Source organism: Benincasa hispida, chromosome 11, assembly GCF_027475165.1.
Source record: "Benincasa hispida cultivar pf3 chromosome 11, pf3_genome.v1.1, whole genome shotgun sequence".
Lineage (NCBI taxonomy): Eukaryota > Viridiplantae > Streptophyta > Magnoliopsida > Cucurbitales > Cucurbitaceae > Benincasa > Benincasa hispida.
In genome coordinates, this window is record NC_143488.1 from 18,591,769 (window position 1) to 18,607,092 (window position 15,324).

Below are 15,324 nucleotides of genomic sequence, written 5' to 3' on the forward strand. Positions count from 1 at the left end.
AAGATTGAAAAAAAAAAAGGCCCAAAATCTTTTCCTCTCCTCCTTCCTTTCTGTCAAAAATACTAAATCCCTAAAACGATAGCAAGCCTACTGCCGAATCCAGCTCCCTCCACATCCACTACTCCAGGTGATTCGTTGGAGTCATGACTCGTGAAGAGTCTTCAGCCATTGAATACAGTGAAGATAGCGTCAGCCATTAAAATCTGAAGACAGTCGGAGTCTCCAGCCTCCGCGTCCGGTGTCCGCCTAGTCCGCGTCGATAGTCGGAGTCTCCAGGTGAAGACAATTGATTCGTGAAGCTCAGTCGACAGTCCGGCGTCCGCCTAGTCTGCGTTGAAGTCGTGATTCGTGAAGCTCCGCCCAGTCTGCCACTTTCAGGTGAAGACACTTCCGATGTCTGCCCATCGGAGTCGACAATCGACAATCGACAATCGAAGTCTCCAGTCCGTCGTCCGCCCATTCCGCATTGAAGTCGTGATTTGTGAAGCTCCGCGTCCGTCCGCCACTTTCAGGTGAAGACACTTCCGGCTTGAACTTTGTTTAGATCATTGGTCTTTGTTTTTTTATATATATTTTGACTGTTCTGTGTTGTTTTTCTTTCGAAAAAAACAGATTTTGTGCTATTTCGAGAGGCGAGTTCTATCCATTTAACTTTCAAGACTTCAAAGTTTAAGTTGGTGCTGGTAAAAATTTTCTTTCGTTCTCCGTTTGGCCGTCTGATATTTTTGAAAAGTATACTTGAAATTAGTAAATAATATGTTTGAAAAATATGTTTGTGTATTTTTTATATTTGAATGTTTTGAATTTTAGGCTTGAATATATTTGGAAAATATGTTTGTGTATGTTTGAAAATTGAATGTTTTCAATTTTGGGGTTGAATGCTTTGAAAATGAAGTCCAAGTCTAAAGAGAGGTTTTTAAATTAAATTTTTGGTAGGTTGAAAACAATGTCTTCGTCACCTTCTACAAATAATGATTCTTCAAATCCAATTCCAAGTCCAATCCCAGATCCAACCCCAAATTTAACCCCAAATTTAACTCCATGTTCATCGAATGATGATAATTTGAATGTTGATAATTGTGTTATTCTTGATGAGGATATTGAGAATGGATATTTAAAGAGGAGATTGACATCGATTGTTTGGAACCCTTTTAAGAAATAAAAAATAGATGGAGTAGACAAGGCGGTTTGTAATTATTGCAAACGAAAATTAAGGGTGAAAGTAAAAATGGAACCAAACATTTGCATGATCATATTAAGATATGCCCATATAAAGGACAAAAAGACATACGACAATCCCTATTGAATCCTAATATAGAGAAGAACAATACATTGAGTTTATATAACTTCGACCAGGAAGCTGCAAAAAAAGCATTAGCTAGGATGATAATAAGACATGAATATCCTCTCTCAATAGTTGAACATGAAGGTTTTATGGAATTTTGTAATGTCATTCAACCATTATTTAAGATGATGTCAAGAAATACAATAAAGAAGGAGATTTTGAAAATTTATGAGACTGGAAAGTTGAAAACCATGACATTGTTGAATGAGATCAAAGGAAAGATTGCCCTTACAACGGACATGTGGATTTCCAACCACCAAACAAAAGGTTATATGGTTGTCACTGCTCATTTTGTTTATGATAGTTGGGTTTTGCAAAACAAAATAATCAGGTTTATATATGTCTCTTCTCCACACACTTCTGAGATGCTTCATGAAGAAATAATGGAATGACTGTTAGATTGGAATATTGATCGAAAATTGTCATCAGTAACGGTAGATAATTGTAGTACCAATGACTCTATGGTGAATATGCTTGTTAATAGTTTGTGTGGAAACTTAATATTGGATGGGAGTTTATTTCATATGTGGTGTTGTGCTCATATTCTAAACTTGATTGTGAAAGATGGGTTGGCAGTGATAGGAGATGGGATCGAAAGAGTATGTAGTAGTGTGTCTTTTTGGGTGCATACACAAAAAAAGAAGGAGAAATTTGAGGAAACTACTCGACAGTTGAATGTTTATGATGGTCAGATGTTGAGTCTTGATTGTTGTACTAGGTGGAATTCTACCTATTTTATGTTAGTCACGTACAAAGCTGTTTTTTATCGATTAAAACAACAAGAACCAAAGTACAAGTGTTTGCCTTTGGATCAAGATTGGATATTAGTAAAAGAGATATGTGAGAAACTGAAAATATTTCATCACCTGACTGAAATATTTTTTGGATCCAAATATCCTATTGTTAATCTTTTTTTTCCAAAAATTTGTAAATTGAAATTGGCTATTTCTGGGTGGACTAATTCTGCATTCAAGAGATCAGAGACATGACTTCAAATATGATGTCAAAGTTTGATAAGTATTGGAAGACAATTCATGGGGTAATGGCCATGCCTGCAGTTTTAGATCCACGTTACAAATTAAAGTTGATTGAGTTTTACTTCCCTAGAATTTATGGAGATAGTTTTTTTTAAGTGGAAATGATTAAAAAAATTTGTTCAGATTTGGAAATAGAATATCAGCTGAAGCATGAAGGTGAAAGTGATGATTATCACATTAGAAATTTAGATGGAACCTCACAAAATATCGAATTTGATGATTTTAATGATTATGACTTGTTTATATCAAATTCCAATAATATGAATCAGAAGCAACAGTTTGATGCATATTTGGATGAACCTGTCTTACCTCGAACATCCGATTTTGACATTTTGAGTTGGTGGAAATTAAATGGTGTCAAGTAACCAATTTTACAAGAAATTGCAGGAGACATATTAGCCATCCCGTTATCTAGTGTTGCATCAGAGTCCGCTTTTAGTACCCGTGGTAGGATTGTAAGCCCATATTGTAACAAACTTCATCAATAGAGACTTTGATGTGCGCGCAAAATTGGATTGTAACTGAAGTTTTGATAGGTTGGTTTGTTTATTTTGTTTTACATCTTTTTATCATTTAATATATTAATAAATATTTTATTTTATTACAAATATTTGATAATGTAAGGTACTAGCACGGGAAAATAAATGGTTAAGATGTAAACGATTCTGATGAAGATGGTGTGGTGACTAAGGTATGCTCAAGGATTAACATTATTTCGTGGTCTGCTTTTTTTTTTTTTTTTTTTGTGACATTATTTGTTTATTAAATGAATACAACTAAGGATGGGATGATGCCAATAAAGGGGAAAGATTTGATTGTGAAGTCGTGAGAGAAATGCGAGTTTTGTTGAATTTTAAGTTGTAAACTTATTTAAATGTATAAGACGTTTGCCTTTAATTGACTTCCTTATTCAAATTTTATTGAATTTTAAGTTGTAAAGTTATCTAATGGATTTGTTAGCTATTAAATTGTCAATTGATTGTCAATTGTGTTTATTTCATAAAATAGTCTATTGTTTTTTGTTCATTTGTTGTGCATTAGTCAAATTTCAAATAAAATCACTTGAATTAAAAAACGTGGAATCCGATAACTTATTTAATGGATTTTTTTGTGGCTTAATCAATTTTTAATTTAAAAAAATGGGGAATCCCGTGGGAAACGGGGAATGGGCCCTGCGGGGACCCAATTTCCTCGACGGGAAATCCCCTCCCCGTCCTCGCCATTTAGGGATAATTTCCCCCACGGGGTCGGGGACAGGGGACGCACCCCGCCCCGGCCTCGTTGACCCTACATATAGATAATCTGATATTTTAGATTTTCTTACTTTCCAGACCATGAATGTTGAATATTATATATTTAAATTTTAATTTTTAGAAATTATGCAACTAAATATTTTAATTATATATCTACACATAAAATATTATTATTCTAATTACAAAATATTATTTTTTTATTTGAATAAAAATGTATTTTCTACGAGAACTTGATACTTGCGAATCTGCTATAGAGAATTTCATGGAAATGGGAATTGAAATAGCCACTCATCCTCGCTCCACCCAATGGACATCTCTTAGAAGACTATTGATGCCACTTGGATTAATAAGGTATGCCAATTTGATTAAGGGATGGAGAAATAGAGACATGTATGGGGCATGTTGAAATTTATCAAGGGTATTGATGGCATTGTGGCTAAGCTACCAATTAAATATGTCCACTTTCTTTGAATAAATATCAAATGGATGACTTTTTCTTATTCAGTCAGATTGGGCACAACAATGAAAAGGAGTTCCATTAACCTAATTTAAGATTGATGAGAAGTACAAAAACTAAATTGAAAAATTGAAAATATAAATACTATATAGTGGATTGAAAACTTAATTAAAAATTTGAAAATACAAATATTATATAGTGGATTGAAAACAAAAATTCAGGACCAAATAGTGTTTTAAACTAAAAAGGAAAAAAGAGTACTTAACATAGAAAGGAGCATATATTTTGAGTTTGTTATACGGATGAGCAAAAATTGGGTCTAAAAGAATATATGCCCTACTTTTTATTTATTTATTGTTATTATTTTAACATATTCCTTATTATATGAGTTTGAAATTATCAAAACGAACTATTTTGCATGTAGATTACGACCTTGTTCTCGCTCTCGCTCTCTCACCCCTTTTATACCCCCATTGAATTGACACCCCAAACTCATCTCTCGCTCTTACTTTGATGCCACTTTTAGGTGAAAAACCATAGATTTCAGTGGTGGAAAAATCAACCGACCTAATTATGAAACTCAAATTTTAATTTCTCTACTTAAGCAGATAATTAAACGAATTAACTAAGTGTAAGTTAAATACTATGTTGAAGAGAAGAGAAATTTCTAAGTGTTAAATAGATTTTTCTTGAGTAGCTTTGAGATAAGCCTTAACTAGTGAAAACTTGGTTAAGTGTAAAGTCAAAAGAAACCATGCATTTGGTGTTAACGCATGAGATGAGGCTAAGTTGTAGAGGTTAAAAGGAGTTAAGCATTGAAGCCAAGGGCAAACATGCGTAGAGATTTGGACGCATGTTGGCCAAATGTTGGCAAGAGGCATTGTTAAAAGTGCTCATGCGTTGAGTTGCGTGAACAAGAGCGAGAGAGCGAGATAATGAGCATAAGGCGTTGGGCGGACGATCGTATAACTATGTGCAGACGCTAAGCGATGTATTAGACGATCGTGTAGCTTCAAGCGACACTAAACGATGTGAGTTGATGCGCTAGACGATGGGGCTACACGATAGGCGATGACACTATACGATCAAGTGTAAGTGCTAGACGATAAGTGTAGAAGTTGGACGATAGCGCTAAATGATGAGCGGACAAGCTTAGACGATGCGTTAGGCGGACACTGAGCGGTAGATGCAAGTGCTACACAATGGCGCTACATGATGAGCATGAGCGTTACAAGATAGGCAGAGTGCTGGACGATGGGCATTGTGCGATAGACACAAACGTTGGGTGATGGCGTTACACGATAGGCAGATGCGTTAGACGATAAAGCATCAACGCTACACAATGGAACTAAACGATTGGCACAGGAGCTATGCGATACGCGATAGCGAGATCGTTGAGAGTAAGAGATCGCTAAATGATTTGAGCTATGCGATGGGACACAGGTACTAGACGATTGGCAACAATAAGAGGGCTAGATGTTAAGTGATAACGAGAGGTTAGCTAAACGATGGGGCTGTGCGATGAAGTGCAAGAGTTGCACGATGGACTAGACAATGGGCTATATGTTTAAGCGGTGCTGACGCTTGTGTTACGTAAGGCTGATGAGCTCACTCGAACAAATGGCTATATCGAGAGAAGGTTGAACTTGAGATTAGTAGAAGCTAGACAAATAGAATGTCATGCAAAGAAATCTTATGCATGAGGAAGACAACTCAAGCAGGTAAGTGGCATGAGAGTAGTGAATGGAAAGGAAGAAGGTGGTGGCAAAGCATGGTGTAAACACTCCAAAGTAGGAGGTGTCTTGCGTTGAGGCTTAGTAAAGATGAGAAGGATCGGTTCCTTTGGCCTATAAATACCACCATAAGGCGTCTCTTCAATTCATAACCCAAATCCTCTTCAAAGAATGTAAGGAAGAGTGTTAGAAGGTAAATTTGGAGGATATGCATTGATCATGAAGGGCATGCATTGGTAGCAAGACCATATGTTGGTCAAGAAGTTCCAAGAGGAGGAGATGTTGTCGGGCAATGAAGTCTGAAAGTAGCATCAACTTGGGAGGAGGAGTTCTCCCAGAATACTCGTGTGTTTTGAGTAATTTCAAAGCCACCTAAAAGCTGAGATAATCTAGTTTTCAGGGTAGGACTATCGAGGAAGAATCTCCAAGGAATCAGGCTGGAGGATGAAGAAAAGGCAGAAGGGTCAAGCTCTCGAGTAAGCTTGAGCCAATCTTGATGATTTGAGGATTCCAGCCGAACCACAAAGATTTATGAGCTAATATTTTAAGGTAAGCTTTCTGAGACATTTTAGAGCATGTTTGTAGAAGGAAGTATCTCGAAATAAGTCTCATAACTCTGAGTAATCAGAGCTTAAAGTTGAATATGGAATTTAGGGTTCAAAAGGAAGCTTTAGGAAATCAAGGAACTTTTAAGAGAAAGGTTCCTACTTTACCAAGGTTTGTGGTACTTTCCTTTAAGTCTTAAAGCATATCTTTTAAAGTATATGCTTATGTTATGAATGAGTAATTAGCACGAGAATGAGATTATATGATCGGGATGGTCAGGGGGTCAATAGACCTAGTTCCTGAGCCCTGAGTGGAATCTCATGGGATGGTCAGGGGATCGAGAGGTTTAGTTCCTAAGCCTGTGAGATGAACCTTGTATGGGATGGTCAGAGGGTTGGCAGGCCTAGCTTCTGAGCCCATAAGCGAGGATCTATGTGCACATAGGAAAGAAGCTAGGATCTATGTGCACATAGGAAACAAATGGAATGCAAGAGAGTAAGTGTTTATGATTAGTATTAGTTTAACTATCTACCGTGTGTGTAGGTATAGTTTGAGATCAGACTCATTCAAGACTAAGGTTTGAGTATTAACCTCGTATTTGTGATATGCTTGTATTATTTATGAGTTGAAATAAACTCTAGAAGTTGCTTACCATTCACTGAGCTTCTTGAAACTCGTTCTTTTCTTTCATGTTTTTCTTCCCAGGTAGCGAAAGATGAGGAGTTCCAGTGTGCTACTAAGGTCAAGGTCTGCCATAGCCACAGTCATACTTTCAGATTTTAGAGTTGTGGATGTAAACTTTATAGTCAAGCCTGAGAGTTGTATAAACGTTATACTGTTGTAATAACATGAGCTTGATCAAACAGTTGTTGTTTACTTATTTTGCTTAAAGTTTACTGAGAGTAAAGAGGTTCAGATGGGCAGTAGGTATCACAAAAAGGTGGTATCTACGGTCCCTCACGCCTCTCCTCGGGCTCAAGAGGCGGACTCGGGGTGGGATGTGACACTAATAAACCCATTATTTGGCAAAAACTCACACATTTGACTCTCCAACGACTTCTCACATCCCTTTTGATGACCCCACGAGCTCTTCAGTGAACACATAGCCGACAATCACTACGTAGCAACAATGGGAAAAAAACTAGAGAAAGAAGAAATTTGGGAAGAGGAGGAAGGTAAAAGATATTATGGGCAATTTGGTTTAAGGTTTTGTAGATATATGATAATCGAAGATGATTATGTTTTGTTGTGCATGAGAAATACTACCAGAATTATATAAACAAAAATTATGTTTGTATTTAATTTATAAAATTAAGCATGACAATCTTATACAGGTTTAATATATTAATTGATTAAAAAATAAATATCATTAAAAATTAATTGATTAAGAATCAATAATAATTTTAAATATAAATATTTGAAAATGGAGTAAGTTATCATTAAAATTAATTGATTAAAATATATAATGAATGTCATATTAATGATAGTCTAATACTTAATCATTTTTAATTATTTGAAACCAAAGCCAAGGGCAAAAACTCCACCAATAAGAGCCCCACCATCAACCAATAGTTCAGGAGCAGAAACAAGTTTAACATCTGTAATTTTAATTTTAGTTAAATAATAAAGGGAAATATATTTCAATAAACAAAATATTATATAAAAAGTGAAAAAATGATATATATATATATACGTACGTATGTACGTGCGTATGTATGTATAAATATGATACGTTAATAATAGACGAAGAAGTAAAAAATAATCACAAAAAATAATTAACCAATTATAAAAAAAAAACATATAATCATAATAAAGAATCAAATTAAAATTAATCTTAATAAATAATTGTTTGATTATAAAAAAACCTATCGCAATCGATTATCATTATTCAAAACTGAATGTTATACTAAATAGTTTACTAAATAAATATATTTAAGATTTTGTTAGCTAATTAATAAATAATTTATGTAAATAAGTAATTGCATTAATTTAATAAATTTTTATGGTAAAAATAGATTAAGTAAATATTTATATTACTTTTTTTATTAAAACAAATATTTATATCAATCTTATTAAATTAATATCAATAAATTAATTAATTAAATTCAAATGAAATTATAAATAAAATGAAAAACCTAATAATAGAGAGAAGTAGAGAAAATCCACAATTTTGGAAAGGAAAAGAGCTTATTTCTAGACAAAATGTTGAAAAATGTGAAATAAACATTAGTTTTGAATATCCGTGGTTTAATTTTCAAGCTCTCAAACCAAAAGAGCATTATTCTCAGTTGATGATTATCTATATATATACTATATTAAAAGAACTAATGGAGGAGACTTTTTAACTTTTCTATTTGTCTTTAACTTCTTTCAATAAAGACTATTTTGCTCTTACAATCACACTAGTCCACATTCGTACCTTTCATACTTCTTTTTAACATGTCTCTTTTTTCTATTATATCTTTCGATAACTTCTACTTCACATCCCGTCCTACTTTTTTGTACATCTACTTTTATTTTACCTTTCATGTGTTTTCTTTTTCTTTTGTCATCAATTTTACATTTTCCTTTTCATTCATTTAATTTTACATTTTCCCCTTGTTATTAGATATTTCAACCATTCCTATTTTATCTTCAAAATCTTTTTTTTCCCGAATATTAGTCTATTTATTTCGAATTTTTAATTTTTTATTAAAAAATAAACATAAAAATATTTCTCCAATCTATAAAAATTCTACAATGTTTTAGAAGATACAACGTTGTTTCAAATTTCCTTTTTTAAAAAACTCTAAGTGTATATAGTTATAAATAATTTATTTTTACTCAAGACCATTTAAAATTATAAATGAAAATACATTTCTTTATTTCATATTTTTATTTAATTTTAAACTTCATATCTAATATTTACAAGAATTATATCTGATTTGCCATTTATATTTCCCTAAAGTATATTTCAAAAATTTTAAACTACATCCAACACATTTTATATTCATTATAAATTGATTGGATAAACCACGATGTAGTCTTAGTTATCTAATATAGTTTATTACTTTTAAATTGCACATTAGATATTTATACTATTTAAATTTAACTAAAAATATATTTATTTAAAATTTTAGGTTCTAACAATTTTGGACCATGTATATTACAATGTGCTATAACTAGTGTCAGTAGAAGATAAAATCTATATTTTGAAAAAGCGGAGCAAAAATTATTTTAATTTTTTTTTCTATTTACAATTAACTTCAAGGTTATTTTCAAATATATGAAATAGATCAAAATATTTACAAACAATAGTAAAATCTTTCGTTTAAAATATATATTTTTTTATTTCAGGATTGTGATAAACGGTAATATTTTGATATTAATACTAAAATATCGTGTCATCGCTCTCGTGATAGACTCTGATAGTTTAAAATAATTTCGTTAAACTTCATGTATTTTCCTATATTTATTATAGATTTTTAAAAAAGGTTCCAAAGAAGAGAAAACCCTAAACCCTACCTTCGCTCCCTCCATTCCCCCACTGATTTTCTTCAGTTCTTTGTACTTCTCCCTCTTCTGTTATTGTTCAGCCGCAGACCTTACCGGCCCACCGCCAGTCACCGGCGCGCCTCCACCGCCATATTTCTTTCTTCGATCCTTATTTCTCCTTCTGGTGCAGTTTCACGCCAACCCCTGGTTTTTTCACAATGAAGAAGAAATTCAAATCCAAGAAGTCTGCCAAGCAGAAGCGACTATCCGAAATTGAAGAAATTAAGATCTTAAATTCATGGATTGAATCACAGAAACCTGACTCAGGCTCCAATCCTATGTCGCTCCCTCCGCCACCCGCGAATTGCCCCGTTGGCCGCATCGACGCCGATACCTACTCTCGTTACGCCGGAGCGACGAGGTTTGATCAGTTGCCGATTTCGAACAAGACCAAAGATGGGTTGCGCAAAGCTGAGTTCGTCGACATGACTGACATACAGAAGGCTTCACTGCCTCACGCGCTTTGTGGTCGAGATATTCTTGGTGCAGCTAAAACTGGTTCAGGAAAGACGCTAGCTTTTCTCATACCTGTAAGTTGAACAGGGTTTTTTAATTAACTAAAACTGTTACTCCTTTTGAACGTTATTCTAGATTGGATTAGAGGTGGATATTTAGAGGGAGTTCGGGATAATTGAGAAGCGTTTTTAACTGACTTGTTCCAAAGATTCAAATGCATTATGTCTCCTACCTCTTGCATGCATACTTGCTTAAATTGATCGAAGGAATCCATTTTTCAGGTTCTTGAAAAATTGTATAGAGAGAGATGGGGTCCTGAGTTCGGAGTAGGGAGTATAATAATATCTCCCACAAGAGAATTAGGAGCTCAGCTGTTTGATGTACTGAAAGCTATTGGAAAATTTCATAATTTCAGCGCTGGCCTTTTAATTGGTGGTCGTAAAGATGTTAACACTGAGAAGGAGCACGTGAATGAGTTGAATATTCTTGTTTGCACTCCTGGTCGACTCCTTCAGCATATGGACGAGACTCCAAATTTTGATTGTTCACAGCTTCAGGTCATCATATTTAATTTCTCAATCTTTACAAACAAATGATTAAAATGTCATGCACTTTTTGATACATTAGAGTTATCTCTTTGAACATGATTCTTGTCACCCTTCGAATCACAGTTATCTCTTTGAATAGATTCTTGTCACACTTTGCATCACAGTTATCTCTTTGAATAGATTCTTGTCACATTTTGCATCACAGTTATCTCTTTGCATTCCTAGATACAACAGTAGATTTGATGATTTGTTTGTTCTGATCTTTGTTGGCTAGTGTTCCTTCATTTTTTTTATTAGGGTCCTTTCTCTATCTTACACACACACACACACACAGGGAGGGGATATGAAGTTAGAGAATGGAGTTGAAAATAAGATTACATCATATAGATTTACAAGCTTGATTGTTATTTATTTATTTATTAATATTATTATTTTTTAAATTGTGTGTGTGTGTTGCTACTTGCTTGATTTAATAGTGTGCTTATATAACCTTTTGTTCTCAGTGATGGTGTAGATGTATGTATAATTTTCTGCTGATTGGATGGTTCCTGGCCAGTGACAGGTTTTAGTCCTTGATGAAGCGGATCGTATTCTTGATGTTGGATTTAAGAAGACTTTAAATGCTATCGTCTCACAGCTACCTAAGCATAGACAAACCTTTCTGTTCTCAGCAACGCAAACAAAGTCTGTTCAGGATCTGGCCAGACTCAGTTTGAAAGATCCCGAGTACCTTAGTGTCCATGAAGAATCTGTGACTGCCACACCCAATAGTCTACAGCAAACTTCTATGGTTGTTCCTCTCGAGCAGAAGCTGGACATGCTATGGAGCTTTATAAAGGCCCATCTTAATTCTAAGATTCTTGTGTTTCTCTCTAGCTGTAAGCAGGTAACTACTTGTGATACTTTTTGGTTACAAGTTTAACTTTTGATTGCAGGAGATCTCATATAAAGCATATTCTTGTGTTTCTCTAAAATGTTCACATCCAATGGGTCTAGTCTTAGTGTCAACTACCACATCTCAAAAGTTACTATTATATTATCATTAACTAATGGGCGTGCATACTCAGACGTATTTATGTAAATGTAGATAACTATTTAATAAACCCCCGTTAAATTAATTTATAGCATCTGTGTAGTGGTTCTCCATCATTTGATAGTCTTATATTTTTAGTGTTCTTCAACAAGTAATCTGATAATAATGTTACCAAGCCAAGCCCCACAATAAAACAAACTCAAAGAAAGATAAAAGTAATAAGACATTTTTTGGTTTTCATTTAGTTCTCAGAATCTTTATTTTGGTTTGTTTCTTTTGTATTTGTTATCTTGAGCATTAGTCTTCATTCATTTCCTTAATGAAAAATTCCACATCCTTCTAAAAATATACATGTATATTGTTACCAAGCAAGAACTTATGAATATTGTTTCAAAAAATACTGTCATCTCTCTTATATAAAATAATAATATTTTTTTGATTGTTTATGATAAAAAAGAAAAGAAAAGAAAACACTGCCATATCTCTTATAAAAAATAATTATCATGTCAATATCAATGTTACTGTCTGTTGTTGCTTCAGTCATTGACATTTGTCACCATCGTTTAACAGGTGAAATTTGTTTTTGAAACTTTCAAAAAGTTGCGCCCTGGAATCCCATTGAAGTGCCTCCATGGAAGGTTGAAGCAGGACAAAAGGATGGGGATATATTCTGAGTTCTGTGAGAAGCGCTCAGTTCTCTTCTCAACAGATGTAGCCGCTAGAGGTCTTGATTTTAATAAGGCTGTTGACTGGGTTGTACAGGTAAACTACTTAAAGAAATGATCATTCTCAACTTCCAATGGTGCTTGATTTCAATCTTATTCTTGTTTATGAAGGTTGATTGCCCAGAAGATGTGGCGTCTTACATACATAGAGTTGGTCGCACTGCCCGGTACCATTCAGGTGGGAGATCAGTTTTATTTATTATGCCCTCGGAAATGAAAATGCTTGAACGATTGGAATCAGCTAAAGTGCCCATTCAGCTTATCAAGGTAAACATTTTCTCATTCCTTTCTTTCTCATATCTTTTTCCTGTTCAGTTGGTTCTTTTGTTTATTATTATTTTATGAAAAGTTGTGTATACCATCTCTATACAAGAATTGTTTCAAATATATCAAAGGAGATATATTTAACTTTTACCCTTTATTGTCCAACTCTTTTAATAATTTTTTTTATCATACGAAATCTGACCTATGAAATTTGGATAAGTAGTAATTTATGCCATATATTTGTTAACATTCAATATTATGGTAGATGATAATTATATCATCATGTTTTGGGGTGTTTATAAAGAGAACACCAACATAAAAAGACCATCGGGGTGGGGTGGGTGGGGGAGGACTAGTAAGTTCCTCTTATGATGATAATGGATTATGCTCCTTTTTATGTTGTAAAAATATTACAATGTAGTATAAGCGAACTGATGGAAGTGTCAATATCATAAATTAACTAGTACTTACTGTATTATCATGTTTACTTCCTTTTGTAGGCAAACACAAAAAGACTTCAACCAGTTTCTGGTTTGCTGTCAGCCTTGTTAGTCAAGTACCCTAATTTTCAGCAACTCGCTCAAAGGGCCTTTATCACATATCTTCGGTCAATTCATATCCAGAAGGATAAGGAAATATTTGATGTTATGAAACTGTCAATTGACGAATTTTCAGCTTCGTTGGGGTTGCCAATGACCCCAAAAATTCGTTTTATTGATCAGAAAAGGAGGTCACAGAAGATGTCTGCTAATCCTACCACTTTTCTTGCATTGGATTCGTCGGGTAACGAGAATGTTTTCAATACATCCGATGGAGAATTGGAGTGTGGTGACTTTAAAGAAAGCGACCAAAGACTTCTTCTGCCTATTGATACCCCTTCTAGTGAAGTTGAAGATGCTGCGTGAGTTTTTCCACTTTTTTGTTTTTATTTTTCTGTTAATGTTTGTACGGTAGATGATCATGATCTTGCTAATTGGTAAAGGTTAATTTGCATTGGGAAATGTTAAATTCACTATGGTTTATGTTAATTGAAATATTTGGTTGGGTAAGAAATGTTGTCTTGCTACCTGAAGATTTAGAAACTTTGCTCAGGGCACCTACTCGGATTTTGAAGAAAAAGAAGTTAAAGATAAATGTCCACAGGCCAGTAGGAACGAGAGTCAGTTTTGACGAGGACGGCAACCCACTTGCCCCTCTTGCTAGGCTAGCCGACATCAAAAGTAGCAATGAGACATTTGTAGTCGATAAAGGTATGCCCTCTTATTTGTAATTGCTATTTAGTTCCCGTTTTTTTTAAAATAATAATATTTATTTATTTGTTTTATTCTTTTGGGGCTCCTTTATTTCACAATGACTGCTGCTTTCTTTGATATGGCTTCTTATCCATTCAATCCTCCCATGGAAAGCTGCTCAGGAAAACGAGAAGGGAAAATAAATGTGTTGATGTAGACTTAATTTTTGTTAGACTACATAGCAAACATAAACTAGTACAAAGTGAAGCATAAATTTTTGTTAGACCTAATGGTATCTTACAGTGAACCTGCCCTACTGCTTGCTTTTATTGAACATCAGTATTCCCTGTAAAAGAAGCATGAGTATTTTCATTTATTATTTGGTTTACGTGTCAGATAAAAAAGATGAGTTTTACAAAAAGAGGAGGGAAGAGTTAAAACAAGCTGACAAGGAAGACAAACTTCTCAATCGTAACCGTCTCAAAGAGAAGAAACGAAAGGAGAAGATGAAGAAGAAGGCTGCCAAAGAAAGTCAGGAGGAGGAGGACGACGTTTCTGGGTCTGAAGAAGACAGACCTCAGAAAAGATCCAAGAAATTTGTTGACAGTGATAGTGATATTGACAATAAAGTAGAAAACAACTTCAATACAGAGTCCATTTCAGTGGCAGAACAAGAGGAGTTGGCTCTCAAATTATTGAGTTCTCTGCAACCATAATTTTCAAAAGGTACTTATATTCCAATTTTCTTAGCAATCCCTTACCCCAATACTAGTTGAGTTTATCACCTATAAACTGTGGAAGGTTTTCTTCTTCTGCGGTTACACAATTTATATTCTTCTGTAGCTTGTGTTCAGGTAAAGCCTTTTCGAAATAGGTCCCTTCTGTATAATTTAATGAGAAATTTTGAGCCACTTCTATTTTTAATTTTAATTTTTACTTTAGTTTATTTCCAAGCATTTCTGTATAACATTTATTTTTTATTTTTTATTTTTAAAATGAATGAGATTAGATTCTTAGCATGAAGAATCCATAATGGAAGAGTCTAATAATGTCTGCCCAGTGGGCAAAGGAAATTGTTTAATGCATCCAATCTATTGATGGAGCATTTCATAACTAGACGTTTTGTTTCACTACGAGCTTAAACGAATGACCCGTACTCTG

General features: G+C 34.1%; 1 protein-coding gene and 1 long non-coding RNA gene across 2 annotated transcripts; both read left to right on the forward strand.

The window, feature by feature from the left end:
- On the forward strand, window positions 1-852 carry LOC120090223 (uncharacterized). Its single transcript, XR_005485453.2, has 2 exons — window positions 1-512; window positions 613-852. It is a non-coding gene; the product is annotated as an uncharacterized LOC120090223 (long non-coding RNA).
- An 8,915-nt stretch (window positions 853-9,767) lies between these two features.
- Window positions 9,768-15,116, forward strand: LOC120091776 (DEA(D/H)-box RNA helicase family protein). Its single transcript, XM_039049896.2, has 8 exons — window positions 9,768-10,435; window positions 10,643-10,918; window positions 11,472-11,795; window positions 12,513-12,704; window positions 12,779-12,934; window positions 13,432-13,832; window positions 14,024-14,181; window positions 14,560-15,116. Exons 1-8 carry the CDS (start codon window positions 10,064-10,066, stop codon window positions 14,877-14,879), a joined length of 2,199 nt encoding a protein of 732 aa, XP_038905824.1. The 5' UTR covers window positions 9,768-10,063; the 3' UTR covers window positions 14,880-15,116.
- The last annotated feature ends 208 nt before the right edge of the window (window positions 15,117-15,324 follow it).